General features: G+C 40.1%; 1 protein-coding gene across 1 annotated transcript in view; it reads left to right on the top strand.

The window, feature by feature from the left end:
• NCAM2 (neural cell adhesion molecule 2) overlaps positions 1 to 16,685 on the top strand; it is a 242,275-nt gene that overhangs the window by 212,936 nt on the left and 12,654 nt on the right. The window contains exon 16 of the mRNA XM_024212344.1: positions 16,050 to 16,254. Within this exon, the coding sequence (XP_024068112.1) occupies positions 16,050 to 16,254 (205 nt within the window). The remainder of the gene's footprint in view (positions 1 to 16,049; positions 16,255 to 16,685) is intronic.

Raw genomic sequence — 16,685 nt, 5'->3', positions numbered from 1 at the left:
TTTTAATTTTTTTTTCTCGTTCCTTCCTTGTTTCACTGACATTCTGTTCCATTGGCTTTTCCTGCCACCTCAGCTTTTTCCCTGAAGAATGTGTGCATAGTGTACATGTAATGTCCCTCAGCATCATTACAAACATAATGTTCAGATATATATGTAACCTTATGCATGTCTTCCATTTGTTGTTCAATGTCCATTTAATTTTCTGTAACCTCTTTCTATCTCCATTTTTGTAATAAAGAAAATTGAATGAAAACATCTTTATCTGTATTTTCTTTATTACTAGTGAAACCTCTTGTCCTTTTCCTGTATTTCCGTTATATCATATTTGGCTGACTATAATTCTGAACTTCATGGACAACATTTTTGTTTCAACAGTTAACAATGATATTTTATCACTAAAGTGCATATATACCATTTCCCCCATTCTTATTTTGGCTTATGTTAGGTGGCTGCTATATTATACTAGAAAAGCAATTATGTAGCTACTACTGGTCTCTTCCTTGAGATGGTTTTAGTGGCCCTGGAAACAGAAATAATTGTATCTCCTCTTAGGGCTTGTCCACACACTCACGCAAGTTGTACCACTTTAACTATACAGTATAAAAGTGCTTTATACAGTATAGCTTATTGCCATAAGGGGAACAAGCTAAATATGTAGAAGTCACCTTTATACTGGTATAACTGCATTCACATTAAGAGTTCTACCCATGTAGTTATTTGTGTAAAAAGAAAATCACACTCTGTAGCCAAAATAGTTATACAGTACAAAAACTGGATAGATTAGTTTTACAGTAATTATGCAATAGTATTTAGAATTTAAATTGTGCTGATGAGCTCACAACTACTGTATTTGTGTTTGCCCCAACTTTAGTGAACAGGCAGAAAATCCCACTGAACCCATAAATACATTTTCAGTCCAAATATAGTGACTAATTCACATAGGGCATCTTCACCTTTCAGGCCTTCTGACTGTGTTCTCTCTGAATAATGCTGTCGGCTGGTACAATATTGCTAATCAAAACTGTGTGGAGTGCACACACCGTGATTTTGAGTTCAACAGTTGGCAAGACAAAGGCATTTTCCTTTTTCTTCACTTAATAGTAATGCAACACTTACATAAAACCATACCTTTTCTAAGCCCTCCACAACCATTGACTGATACTTACAACACTTCCATGAGATAGGTAGGTAAATGGTATTGTTCCCGATTTAAAATTAGGAAGCCAAGCACAGAAGTTAAGTCACTTACCCAAGGCTATATAATGAGTCAGTGGGAGAGCTCATGACACAAAAACTACCCTAGTTGGACACAGTATGGAGGAATTCTGGGCTGGTTCTAGGCTGTCTCCTCTTAGCTTCCCCATGGAGGAAGCATGTAGGAAGGAGAAGGCGGCATTCTGAGAGCTGGGTGTGTTCTAAAGATCCCCAGCTGAAGAATGGCCCTTGTTGCAGCTGGGTGTAAGTCAGGGCAGCCTCCAGTGATCATGAGATCATGTAGGTGGCTTAGAGCCATCTTTGCCCCTTCGTGTGCTGAGTGCAGTTCTGGTGCAGCTGAGAATCCAGGCCTAAAACTCAAGTCTTTGTGTTAGTGATTGAATTCATGTTAATCCTCATCCAGCATGAGCTGGTGTAAGGATTTGCATTGAAGAGACATCAATATTAAATGCCAGATCCTGCAAGCCCTGCATAACTTTAACTCCCATTGAAGTGAAGGGGACATGATCACATACAGGGCTTGAAGATGCTGTTTCTGTGTTAGCATTTAACACTGATGATCTGTCCCTATTTCTTTAAGACCCTAGTACCCTTCTTTAATGTGATTTTCTGCCATCCAGTCTTTTTTCCTGCTTTTTCAGGTTATGAAATCAATTGGGACAAGCCAGAAATCTTTACTCTTAATAAATGTTGCTATGGTACCATGTCCATTTGTAAATTAACACCTGAAATGAAAACCGCAAAGATAAAAAATTTGGAAGTATGTTTAATGACCAATTTCAATTCCACTTTGTATTTCAAAAACTGTCTAGGTTATGGGTGTCACTTCCTAATGGTAAAGAGAGTAAAAACTGTGAAGAAACTTGTTAATACCTCAGCTAAGCTACAGCTAAGCTAACCTAAGATGGGGCAGTATTGTGTCATTGCTACTTGAGTAAATGTATGATTGAAGTCAATGGGGAGGCTTGTTTAAAGATTGATGGCATGATATTGCCCATCAGATTATCTCCTCTCTCCTCAGTAAATGCTTGTGCACTCATATAGATGCACTTGTCAAAAAATGTTGTTTTCCCAGGATAGATGGTGTGAATTTTACCCAATATACAGTTGTTGTTTTTTTAATCCGGCTTTTTCCCCCCCAAGACAGGGGATGTTCTGAGAAAGAATGTAAATGATGAATTCCTCCTCTGTGTGTGTGTGTGTGTTTATTTATTTATTATTTATTTATTAAGGAGAGATATGCAGCATTACCTTATACATAATTAATGTTATCCATACATGTCTGTCTCACTAGCCCTAATAAGTCTTTCAAGTTCTGTAATGGCAGTGGAGATACAGAGTTGAATATCCAACTAGACCAGTGGTATCAACCTTTTCAGCCATATTATATTCAGCCAAATTATTATTTCAGGAAGGCCAAGGAGCCACAATCAGCACTCTGAAGGATGCGGTGATCAGGCTTTTCCTGCTATTATATAGTCAGCTGGCATAACTTAGAAGCAACCTGCTCTGGGGCAGATAATAAGTGAGTTGGTTGTTAGGTTTTTAGTTTCTTCTCCTTTCCACCTCTCCTGAGCTGCCCCAGATAGCTGGGTGCAAAAGGAGAGCCAGTCTTTGCTAGGCACTAGGCCCAGGCAGAACTAGTCAATTGTCTATCTGGCTCTTTCTGTTGCACTCACAATCTAGCAGGGAAGCAGGTAGCTGAGCAATCAAGAGTAAGTGTACAGTACAACAAAAGCCCAGGGTTAGAAGAACACAAGTTAGCATATCCTGGGTTTGTTAACCTGAAGCTTGAGTGTCTACACTCACTTGTAACCCCAGTTCTATTGGACTTGTGCTCTGGAAATCTGTCAAAAGTATCCCACAATTGCACTGGCCAAATTTCTATATCCTCTGGAAAGTCAAGTTTGGTGGACAGTCAAGTTTTCCCACACTGCACTACAAACAAAGGGCATCTACACTGTATTATGCAGGCCAAAATTTAACCACCCATAGCCCAGACTGCCTAGTGCTCTTCCAATATGTGGCCACTGTAGCCCTTTGTTTGTGGTGCAGTATGGGAAACATTGACTGTCCATGTACCTCATGAGGGTACGTCTACATTTACTTCCTGGTTCGGCGGCAGGCAATCGATCTTCTGGGATCGATCCCGGAAGTGCTCGCCATCGACGCCGGTACTCCAGCTCGGCGAGAAGAGTATGCGGCATCGACGGGGGAGCCTGCCTGCCGCGTCTGGACCCACGGTAAGTTCGGACTAAGGTACTTCGAATTCAGCTACGTTATTAACGTAGCTGAATTTGCGTACCTTAGTCCGAAGTGGGGGGTTAGTGTGGACCAGGCCTATGTTTGACCCCTGGACTTACGTTGTGGTTTAGATATACCCTTACTTCTTCCTCCCCTATGAGACAGCAGGTATCCACTGGGGGAGCTGCTGAGCAGCTGCAGAAAGGAAGGACCCAGACTTGCATGAAGTACCCCCAGGTCAGAGCAGAAGTGCTCCTTGAACTGCAGGGGAGGCATTTGAGGTGCAGGGATAATTCAAAGCCTTCTTTTTAAATATCAAAAGCCATGGCCCCAGGAATGCATTTCAATTAACAATAAAATATATATTTTCTTGTTAGCACAATCATCCTCAAAAGCTATCAGTTGGACACCCCTGAACTGGACTCTGAATTCCCTGTACACCATTCTGGCTATTTCATTTACATCCACTTTTAGATCCTTTTACATTGCCAGAATGGTGTAAATGGACGTTAGTGTAAAGGAGAATTAAGCCCTAATAACTCATTTGGCTAAAAGGGTCATTAAGGACAACACTTGCCTAAAAAATAGAGGAAAAATGCATCTGGAAAGACTGCTTTTCTACAAGAGCTAATTACGGTATATATAATTCAAAGGAAGGCCTCTCTTGGATTTACAAGAAAAGCATAACATTCTTGATAAGCATAATTTCTGATGCTCACAGCTCCGAAACTGTATCAGCTCTAAAACTGACACTCTCAAGTATGAAACTGAAAATATCAACCCCTCTTTCACCCACATTGTCTGTCATTTACAACACATACTTCCATATCTGATCCTGTTGTCATTGAAGTCAATAGGAGTTATGCCACTGACTTCATTTTTTGCTGGCTTATGTCCATAACTAGCAATGAGCTAATATATTACTGGGTTTATCTAAGATGGTAGGCATTTGACTTTCTGTGGGTTAACATTCACAATATATCTACAGCAGGAGGAGTTATATGGTCCTCTTATTTCACAAAAACCGTCAGAATCAGAGTGTTCATGAACATATCAAGCAACACAGGGCATAATTGGTCATTATGACAGGGTGTACTAGGCGCAGAGGCCCTCTGCTGGAGGGCTCACGGTCCTAACACATCCTGCCCCAGGAAAGAGCAGTAGAGGTGGGCCCTCTAGGCTGCCTAGAGAGGCTGTGAGAAAGCAGCCAATTGGAGAGGAGGCAGCAGGGAGCGGCCAATCAGAGTCCAGTAGGCTCACATGAAAGGAGCTGCTGGACAGAGTAGATTCATTTGCTGGCAAGGACTAGGGGAGTAAGGAAGGTGCTCCTGGCTGGCTGAAGGAGTAAGCAGGACTTCACCCCTGGTGTAAGGGTGAGAGTGAAGGTTCTGGGGCTGCAGGGAAGTGGCCCAGGGAACAGCAAAAGCAGTAACAGAGTAAAAAGGGATGCAGCATGTGGCTGCTATTTGTAGGGTCCCTTGGCTGGGACCTGGAGTTGTGGGCTGGTCCAGGTTCTTCCCACCAGCCACTAGGGAAGTGGCTTAAGCCCTGATCAAGGGAATAGTCCATGGATGACCTGGCAGTGGGTCAGCTTTTGTGGGACTTTGATATTTCCTGGAAGGGGAGAGAACTGAACTTCAAGTAATGAACTTCAGCTGGAGAGTGGGGGTCAGTTGAGGCTTGCCAGGAGGCAAAGAATCTCTACGGAGGAAGGCTGGGGACACTGCTCCATTCCAGAGCAGAAACCATTTGAGTGCTAGCCCAGAAGGGGCTGAGGAATAAGCCTAGGTAGGGATGCAGGAAGAGACCAACTGAGGGACTGGGATAGGCCCCGTTGGACTTCTACCCTGGAAGGGGTTTGTTTTGTTCACATACAGACTGTTAGCAAAGATCCACCTGACGAGGGCGATAGCCAGTAGGAGGCACGGCCAGCAGCGCAAAGCTGAAAAAAGAGGAGGCACGCAAATACCGGACAGCGGGCACTCATGAGAGACATGGACCCCATCACAGTCACACTCTACTGTGCTGCCTTTCACCTATGTGTTCTAGGAGACAGTTATAGGTGATTTCAAAAAAAGAAAATCAAACAGACTCCACTAACATTCAATATGTCTTTGTTAGAATCCCAATCTGTTTCTGTAAGGAAACAAATTGAGAAGAACATTGTGGATTGTCACTAACTTTCCCCTTCACCCTGACACATGCTCATAAAAAAATGCTTGCTATGACTTAAAGACTAGTGGCTACAACTTTTAATGCAATTTTCATTAAATCTCAGGGTATACCTATGAACTGTTGGACACTTACCCGGCCCTGTGGTTACATTGCTAAATACAGACCCCTGTGCCTATGCAACACACCCATGCCAGGCAAACTAATGGCAGACAGTATAGCCTCATTGAAATTCTTCCATCGTCTTTTCTCAGTGAAAGAAGTGATTGGTCCTAAAGAAGAGTTCTCATACTACTACTGAGAACTTAGGTTCCTGCCCATAAACACACATTCACTTAAACTCTTACCATGATCAGTTTAGCCATCAGCTTTCCCCTTATCAAATCTAAGTATGGGCCAAAGGAACTCTTCTCGTTATCAGAGATCTTACCTTTTCAATGTAGGAAAATATTTACCAATCCAAAAATGTGTCAAGAAAGAAGTGCTTACAAAGACTATGGATACACTGATAACAGATATGAAACTATTTTGTAAAACCATAAATATGCCTTTTAGCTGCTTATCAATTGAGAAATATTTTATTATGTACAAATGTGAAAGTACTTAAATTTCAAAGATGAGTCTTTTTAATATTTGAACCAGTGACTAATTACTTTGCTTAAAATGAAGGACAGGCCCTTCAATTTGTTTTTGAATTTGAATTGTATCATATTCATCAAAGTTATGTCCATTACAAACAGCTCTGGCATTTTCTGCTTTTCTCTTTCATTATAAGGTGTCCATGTAACTATTTTTTTTTATTTTCTCTCCCTAGTTCTATTTTACAAAACAATTACAACTGTGCAAGTCCTCAGATGGTCTTGATTCTCAGCACTATGCTCAAATATTAAATGTTATAGTTTACTTTTTATGTGTATATCCAAAAATAATGCAGCAATAATTAATTATTGATAAATTTTACAAAATAGAAACATATAGCAAAGAAGAACTATGATAAAAATGCACAATATAAGTTTGTCATGCTGAAGTCATCATCAACATCTTAGGTGACAACTGCCCCAAAAAAGACAGCTAGGACAGGAATGCCTCTTGTGCTAGCCTATAATGGATCACTAGTAAATAAGAGATATGCTGTAGTAAAATGATAGATTTGCATGAACTCACACAGGAAAATGATAAAAGAAAAAAAATACCATATCACCTGTGGATGAACACTTTTCACAAAGCGATCACTCCATATCTGACCTATCAGTCCTCATCCTCAAAGGAAACCTGCACAACACTTTCAAAAGATGAGCCTGGGAGCTTAAATTCATAAATTTGCTTGACATTAAAAATCATGGTCTTAATAAAGACACTGGTTATATGGCTTATTAAAACAATCTGTAACCCACTAACCCCCTTCTTTGTCCTATGACTACAGTGGTGTTAATGGGCCACTGCACATTGAATGAGCCCATAGAATATGTGTTGACTACTTACCCTAAACAATCTGCTCCACCTTATATTTAGCTGTGCCACTGAGCATGTGTCCCAAACCTGAAGAAAAATCTGGGTAAGCTGAAGAAAATGTCTGGGTAAGCCTCCCACCAACAGAAGTTGATCCAATGAAAGATATTACCTCACCCACCTTGTCTCTCTAGATTTGCTCATGAAAGTTATACATAACAAAACTGTATGACTGTGAAAGGAAAGAGTAAATTGTGATAAATGTCCAATTACTGGCCTTTCAGATTCCAAAATATTCATATTCATGAAGTATTGAGTAAGAAATAATCTCACTATCTGAGCCATTCAAATTAAACCTAGCCACATCATTATTTTCTTTTGATTTGCATGTCAAAATGTCACAGCATTGGCAAACTCATATATACGTTTCCATCAACAATAACATAGAATTTGACCAGAAAAAATAAGTATTGATGCTTTAATGCCCAATAGAAGAAACTGAAGATTCAAAACCATTTTCTTATTTGACAGACTGGACCTGGACAAATGTTATTTCCTTCTTGGCCCATCATTAGAATACTTTTGCACTTCTGTACACACTGTATACTTCTGTCTCTATCAGTATTGGACATAGGAGACACAGGAAAATCCAACTTACGTTGGTAAGGAATGATAATGAAGTGTAGCGGCTCAGAGACTAGATAGCTAGACAGTAGTTGCTTTATTCTTTAATGGAAATATAAGGTACCGTATTTAAGAATCTAGTCCCCAATCCTACGTAACTGAAGTTTTGTTATTGACTGCAATGAGGGCAGGAGCAGGCCCCTAGCGAGGAGGAATAAATGGAATATGTAATCAATTCTAAAAAAAGGTAATAATTTATAATAATCTAATGTAAAAGATTAAGTTCTATAAGGCTTCCTCACTCTGCTGAACACTTTATCACACAGCTAATACCAACTGAATTCCATTGTACTACTCAGTAATTACTCACCAATGTGAGTAAGAGTTGCACTGCTTAGCCCTAAACTGCTAAATCCTAACACATGAATCTTATAAGGTCTGATACTATTTTCCAGTTTTACAGTCTAGAAAAGGATTATATTCAGCATTATCCTTGTGTGTTTGAAATAATGCAATACTACATTCTAGCTATTTGAATGCCTGTCAAAAGGTACTATTTTTTAATCAAAAGCAAGAGTTTTTAATGAACTAAATAAGACTTGGAAGCTATTAAATCAAAGCAAAGTCCCAGAGCTTTTATAGTTGCAATAACAATATCTAGTGTGACTTTAGATACTGTTTTTAAGGATATTTGATGTAGGGATGCCAGCCATTTGGCATCATGGACAACCTCTATTGCAGGGGTCGGCAACCTTTCACTTTAATTTAAGATTTTGTGTGCCAGTAATACATTTTAATGTTTTTAAAAGGTCTCTTTCTATAAGTCTATAATATATAACTAAACTATTGTTGTACGTAAAGTAAATAAGGTTTTTAAAATGTTTAAGAAACTTCATTTAAAATTAAATTAAAATGCAAAGCCCCCCGGACCGGTGGCCAGGACTCGGGCAGTGTGAGTGCCACTGAAAATCAGCTTGCGTGCTGCCTTTGGCACGTGTGCCCAGGGCCGGCTCCAGGCACCAGCCAACCAAGCACTTGCTTGGGGTGGCACCTTGGAAGGGGCGGCCAATCTTGGGGTTGCGGGGGCGCTCGGGATTTTTTGGTTTTTTTTGGTTTGGTGGGGCAGTGCTCGAGGTTTTTTGTTTGTTTGTTTTTGTTTCAGCAGCGCGGCACGGGGAGGGGCGGGGGCTTCAGTGGCGCGGAGCTGGAGGGGCCGGGGGTTGGCGCGGCGCTCAGGGTTTGGGCGGCCCGGCGCAGCCCAGCGTCGGGGTTTGGGCGGCCCGGCGCAGCCCAGCGTCGGGGTTTGGGCGGCCCGGCGCAGCCCAGCGTCGGAGTTTGGGTGGCCCAGCGCAGCCCAGCATCGGGGTTTGGGCGGCGCAGCGCTCGGGGGGCGGTTGGGCGGCGTGGCGCTTGGGGGGGGGGTTCGTGGGCGCGGCGCTTGGGGCGTGGGTATTACGGCGGGGCGGCGCTCTTTTTTTTTGCCCAGGGCGGCAAAAAAGTTAGAGCCGGCCCTGCCTGTGCCATAGGTTGCCTACCCCTGCTCTATTGCAATGAGTACAAGAGGGCAGTGTGAAAGAGAGGACAAACAAGGTAATTCCTTCCACCTGCCACCTTCTTTGGTAGTATTTTCAGAATATATCTCCACATAGTTATCAGTTCCTTTAGCTTCCTGACTCTTCAATTATTATTTTTTTTTAGGGGGGAGGTGTATTTTGAAGGAATTCGTGGATTCTAGGCATAACCCAATGGTCCTTACTCTCCACTGCCCTACATCTTGTGCAGTCATTTACACAGTTCAAAATGGGTGTAAAATGCTACAGCAGAATAATAGGCTTTTACACCATTGCACTCACTTTGCATTGGTATAAATAACTGCAAGGTTCAGGGCAATGGAGAATCAGCTGCAATATTTTTTAATCTGCAATTGAGGAAAAAATAATAAAAACACATGTAAGTGCAAAGGTGGCTTTTCCTATGGGGGGGGAGAGGTCTCAAGTATCACTTGTGTATGTATAATTTTTGCACATACACCTCTACCCCGATATAACGCTGTCCTCGGGAGCCAAAAAATCTTACCGTGTTATAGATGAAACCGGGTTATATCGAACTTGCTTTGATTTGTCGGAGTGCGAACCCCACCCCCCGAGTGATGCTTTACCGCGTTATATCCGAATTCGTGTTATATCGGGGTAGAGGTGTAAATACCTGCATGTGTACTTTTTGTGCTCTATCACAGAAGGCATGATACATGGGTGATACATGGACATGCAAGCAATAGAATTTACACACACAAAAGCTATTTGAATACACAAGTTTTGCATGTAAGAATGCTATCCCCCTTGTGGACAGACAATAGATTCTATGTTCTGGATGTAGAGGACAGTATATGAATTGTGCTTGTACAGCTGTGTGTGCATATGCAAGTGAAAACAACCTTCAGAATACCTGTAGTAACTACTTACAGGGGTGGATAAAGCACAAGTTTTGGAATCAATAAATACTCAGTTGGAGTCTACAAAATTAAATATTTCCACTCATTTATCCCCACTTAAGAGGAGGTTCTGAATTAATTGCCAAATTCCTCTGTTTCCCTCCCACCTACTTTATTTAAAACTCTTTACTCTGATGCTAAACTAAAGTATTACTAGACATTGAAAATACGGTTCGGTAGTGAAGAGTTTAGAGATTGCCAAAACTTTCCACCGTTTATTTTAAGAACTTGCACCACTTTTATTATTAAAATCCTGAAAGTTTCATGAATTATTGTCCTCTGATAAGTACTTATTTGAAGAAGTGGATGCACGTGGTGCTTTTTTGAAGTAGGCAGTTCCTTTCATTATCATGATGTTAATGTATATCATATTCTTTATGCCACATTCTGTGCAATTAAAAGCATATTATACTAAAAGCAGCATTGGTTTGACAAATGACAATCAAAACGCATGGCAAATATAGATTTTTTTTTCAGATCAGTGTTTTAAAAGGTATGGTTATGGTTCGATTACTAAAGATGGGTATATAATAAACCTTTCAAGGAATATGTTCAGACTCAATTCACTCAAATTAACATAGAATTAATAGGATGTGTATTAAGTGTGCAATATACTAGGGAAGCCATGCACATAATGAATGTAAAAATATATTACTATTGTAGCTCGTCAAAGAAGGCAGCTAGCACTTTAAGTCCATGTGATACATTATGGAACATTTTGAAAAGTGTCCCGTTGATTTCAATGGAAGCTGAGTTAGGCTAACGCTGAGTCCCACTGACTTCAATGGGAGCAGAGTTAAACTAGTGCTGGTCACTTTTGAAAAATCAAATCCTTAAACTATATTTCAGAAACAGAAAGAAAAATAAGCAGCAAAAACAGATGCACTTTTAGGAATAAGCATTACATTATTGCAAATGTCCATAGTAAGGAATGGCAGGATAGGATAATGGATCCATCAGTATTAGAAAACCAATGATGGCAAACCTATGGCATCACAACGATCAAGTCCAGCCTCAGACTTTGGTGGAGTTGGTGCCACTATCCTCAGGGTAAGCCAGGGAGACAGGTGTGGAGAAGCAAAATGAGGAAAATTGTCAACTGGGGCAAGGATTAGACCCTCACATGCAAGTATAAAAGTAAGTCTGCATGAAGGAATAAAAGGGGCAGAAAAGACACAGTATCAGGAAAACCAAGGACAGAAGAGGGATCACATAGTTGCTGTAGTAAGAGGAAGAAAAGATCAGATAGAATGAATGGAAGAGAAAGGGGGAGGCAGTCAGAAAAGCAGGGGTCAGAAGTGAGGGAAGGAAAGGAAAGGCTCAAAACAAAGAGAAACTAAGGAATGGCCAGAAGGAAACAAAACAAGAAAGATTTACTGTATGGAGCAAATTTTGAACTAATGAATGGAAATACTGCATATACAATTCATAATTAACCCATGGAACTCATTGCTACATGATGATGCTGAATCCAAAATTTTCAAACTAAAGTTAGGTTCTTATATATTGAGCAGCTAGCAGCTAAGGTTGAAACACTGGGCCCAAGATCTTAATGGATTCACAAAAATATTAGAGATTTATATGTGGAAAGCTAACCTCCACAGGCACTTTAGATTATAAAAAAACAAACCTTATACCTAAAGATATCAGCCGAACACTAACAGATGGGTCAGAAGAGGAAAATTCTGCAGACAGGTTACAATATAATTATTCCCTACAGAGTTTCATTTTCCTTTCTCTGAGGCATCTGGTGCTGACAACTGTCAGAGTCAGGATACTTGGCTAGATGGAAGTTAGGTCTGAACCAGTATGCCACATTTTATGGGCCACATCATCGTCTTCTGCAGTAAATCATTTGGCAGAGACTTGAGAGGATGAACTTACTTTGAGGATTATTTTATGCAGATTCCCCCTCATTGTTCCATTGAGGGGAAGAGAGTGGGCTTGCCTGGTTCCCGTAGAGCAGACTACAAGGCCTGCCTCCTAAGCTTGGGGGATCCTGCTGGAATCCAGAAACCATCACAGATGGAGTCGCAGCACCCCTCGCTCTTGGTTCCCATTGTAGCATCACTACTAGACTCTCTTTGGCTGTGGCTGCTCTGGGGCCATAGGGGTTAAACAGAAAGATAATGCAGCCACAGAGTGTATTATCTCTAAGTTTCATGAGCTGCAGGGGGACAATGAATGTGAATCCCTTCTCCCAGCTTTGGCCTGTCACTTCTCCTTCAACTGAACAGGTCTTTCAGCACCTGCCCGCCCTGAGCAGTCCCCAGAGCCTTCTTGGGTTCCAGAATTGGTTGGGGCAGTGAAGTTCAGCCTGTGTTTGCATGGGTTGAGGGAGATCCATGTCTGGAAAGTTCCCTTCAGTCTCTTGTGCTAATGCGCCTATAATCTGTTATGTGGATGAATCATTTCAGTTCTGAAATAGGAAATAGTGCGATAAAAATGTTCTTGTTAGTAGTAGCAGTAATACTGTGGTAGCACCTGTGGGCCCCAGCTGAGGTCTGAGCCCCATTGTGCAGGGTGCTGTACGAGCTCACAGTAAGAGTAAAGCAGTGGGGAAGCAGACTGCTACTGGCCATGTGGTTTGTCCCTGAGCCATCTTGCTAATGGACCATATGATGGCTCCAGTAGGTGCCATGTTGTGGGTACATCTTACTGTCCCTCCAAAACTAAGCAATGTGTGCCTCGTCCTAACAAGCATACATGTAGAAGATTGGATCTTGGCCATATCTTCCAACCAACACCTCACACCAAAACACTGCTCTTGGAACCATGTACTGCAGTCGGGCATGTAACATATTCCCCATCCCTGCCAACGGTCAACTACATTAGTTATTGATTCTGCTGTGCTGTTCTGTAGGTACATGGGAAGGAAGAAGCTCCTCCCAGGAGATTCAGGACATAGTCATAAAAAAAAAAGACCTTGATTTCAGCATGCATCTTTTTCTGAAAACTGTTGATATCAGATGAGACTGCAGTGATACATTGATTAATATACAGTATCTTTCATTCCCTTGCATACATACCTATTCAGATCCTTTGCATCTGCATAATTTACTTACAAACATTCAAATGGAGGGAAGGGAGAGGCAGCTGAAAATGAAAGGGAAACTTCTCTAACACAAAGAGGCAGACAAATATACATCAATCAAATATTAATGACTCAGAAGATGTCTCAGCCAATCCTGAATCATAAACAATTGCCAGAATCTCGTTGTGCAAGACACCAATGCTGCTATAATAGGCATTTCCCTCAGGTGGCTGGGTTTTTGTGATCAGGAAGAATTAATTATGCAGCCTCCTCCTTTTCTTGCTGGCTGAAAGTTTGACACACATTATCCTCTGTTGACATAATAATGATACTTGGTTGAGATTTAAAAATAAAGTTGTGTGGGAGTTTTAGCTCCTTATGAAAAAGACTTATAAAATGAGACTCTTTCCAGAGATGGGTGGATGTTTTCTTTTTTTTTATAGGGCACAATTTCTGCTCCACAAAATTCTATAGGATGGTTCAAAACTGTATCTCTTTTAATATTAAATTATGTAGGTATTTAGAGGCATTTGTCTAGAACCTCATTACATTTTATAGGACTTTTCTGGTTTCATTACTATTAACATCTATATTTTTCCATAAAGTAAGTGTACATTTCAGTCTTTTTGACAATCTTGATTAAATTATTAATTCAAAATATATTTGTATATAAGTTACCCATTGGCTGTATAGGCATTTCAGAGTTACAGGGGTACTGTAAGTCAGGGCATGTCAGTCTTTATCTAATATGTTCAGGTATCAGAAGTCACACTTGGCAACATTTAACTTGGAAATTTTACATCAAAAATAAATAAACTAATTCATCTCAAATGTCAGGATTCCAAGACTGCTGGCAGGGACATTGCATAAATGATGCATTATTTTCAATGGGGCTATGCAGTGTAGCTGTTATCTAGTGTTTTCCTTTATACGTTAAGCTTTTTGGGAAAAGACTTCAAAGGGAAAAATGCTGAATTCTGTTTTATTACATGATAAACTTCTAAATAATGGTGTTATAATAAAATAACCCATGCAAAATGGCATGACATTGATTGCAACAAAATAAGAAAAACCCAGCTCCCTTCAAAACAGGAGTTTCCACTTTTCCTTTTTAGAGCTCCATATCATACATTAATGAAGCATATATTCCTGTTAAAATTATGCATTGATTTAGTATATACAAGCAACATCAACTTATTATAAAGTCCAGATACATTGTATTTTAGTTAAGGAATTTAATTAAGCAAAAAATAGAAATCCATCTAAAAATTATGTGCTTTAACTAAAATTGGTCCAAAGTATATTGGCAGTGCTGGTGGGGGTAGCGGAGTGGAGAGAGAAAGATAAAAGCACTGTCAAAATCTTTGCCAGTTTGTGATTATACATTTTGCTCTCTGTCATTGCAGCGCTTGTTTATACTACTGTCGAACAAAATCCTGCCCTTAGTCTAGCAGCTGGGAGGGTACCAGTACTTTGCTGACTGGATATCTGGAACATCATCGCTAGGCAAGATAGCAAGCAACAACACACTGTTGTGTGCTATTTAGTACTCCCTTGTGTAATTTACTCATGGATTCTATCATGAGAAGCATAGCAATAGTCAATTTATGTATGGATTTTGTCACTGGCTAGAATACCACTACCCATTTTTTGATCTATATCCCTTAGCCCTCATGCCGTGAGCTCTTGTAGAGGTGCTTTCCAACCTCAGGGGTCAGACACAATTCCTCTTCTGCATGACGGAGGGATACTTCTTCTGTACACAGATAAAACTTTCATTATGAGCTTCCTAAACCTGCCCCCCGCCCCCCCCACCCCACACACACCACCACCACCTGGTAGGTTTTAGTATAAAATTAAATTTATCCTGCATTTCCATTAAAAAGCCATTCTCCAGAGATGTGTACATCCAGAAATTAGCTTTGCCTCGGACTCTAGAATATAGGCATTCAGATCGACTGCAAAATACTTTTTTCACAATTATTTTTTTAAAAGTGTTTTTTTAAGGTGCAGGTGAGAACAAGACAAAGCCCTGATCCTGCAAGTATTTAAGACCATACACACTTTTCCTCATAGGAGTAGTCCTATTGACTTCTCTTAGACTACTCATGTGTGTAAGTGTTTGCAGGATTAGGGCCCATGTTTACTTCTTTTAACACATTTCTTTCCATTTTAATTCAAACCTGGATTTTTAAGGGCAAAATACAGGTTTTAAAGCCTCCTTCTCAATGTAAAATAATCCTATTTAAGTAACTTTTGCAATGTGTGTGTTTTATTAAATGTTCAGTTTAAAGATTGAGTTTTTATAATGTTTAAAATGTGTTTCCGTGTTAACATTGTGATTCCTTGGTGTTGTGGAATGATACGATATAATGAACTATCAGTTAGATAACACATGTTCTAAAAAGCTTCTTTATTTTTCAGCTAAGCATGTTCTCAAACACCTGAACGTAATCTCAAAATCATCTATATTTTGGGGCTAAACTTTTTAATCCTCTAAATTTCTAATCTCTACTTTCATTTGCACATAAGCAACTCCCCTTTAAATCAAGGGGAGTTACACATGTGTAGAATTTGGTTCGCAGGAAAACATTATAAGCTAAAGCAATTATATATTTAGGATCATGCTCCTACAGCAACTTATGTGCATACTTAATTTTAGGTACCTGATTAGTTGCATTGATTTAAAATTGGTTCCTTAGTGAGACCGGGGTTTCCTTTTTCTTTTTAGTCCAAGACTTCCTTAAATTGTTGGGAAAAAAATGTTATTTTCCGATAGAAACTATATTTACAAAATCTAATCTTTTCTTTGTTTTTAAGATACCCTTTTTAATGGCCTTGGGCTCGGTGCAGTCATTGGCCTAGGAGTAGCAGCCCTATTGTTAATCCTTGTTGTGACTGACGTCAGCTGCTTCTTCGTACGGCAATGTGGATTGCTAATGTGCATTACTAGGAGAATTTGTGGGAAAAAGAGTGGCTCCAGTGGAAAAAGTAAAGAACTAGAAGAAGGAAAAGCTGCATACCTGTGAGTATCAATAATATATCTTGGGAAAATGCTTAAAACAAAAATTTTGTCTGTCCAACACGTGTATATTACCTTGGTGTTAAGTTTGTGATATGACAAAAATCATACTTCACAAGTTATTTCTACTACATGGGACAATCAATGAATCTTGATGTTATCCTGATGTTTGCACTGTAAGGCAACAACGGTGGTATATCAGATGTATGGTAACTGATGGCAAATGTTGCTTTTTTTAAAGGATTTTAAGAGTCCCTGTTTTGGCTATTTAAACTATTCTGCCATAAGAAGGACAGTGTTCCTGAGTGAGTAATATGCACAGGAACACATGGGAACAGATGATAGAGCTATTGTGTCTCCACACACACTCTGCTCATCCTGGAGCTCCTAATGCAGTGACCTGTGATGCCAAAATTCTGACTCCTGTACATCCT

The sequence above is a fragment of the Terrapene carolina genome, unplaced genomic scaffold (assembly GCF_002925995.2).
Source record: "Terrapene carolina triunguis isolate 2854851 unplaced genomic scaffold, T_m_triunguis-2.0 Scaffold38, whole genome shotgun sequence".
Lineage (NCBI taxonomy): Eukaryota > Metazoa > Chordata > Testudines > Emydidae > Terrapene > Terrapene triunguis.
Note: the sequence above shows the minus strand (reverse complement) of the source record. Positions and strands in the feature narration are given on the sequence as shown.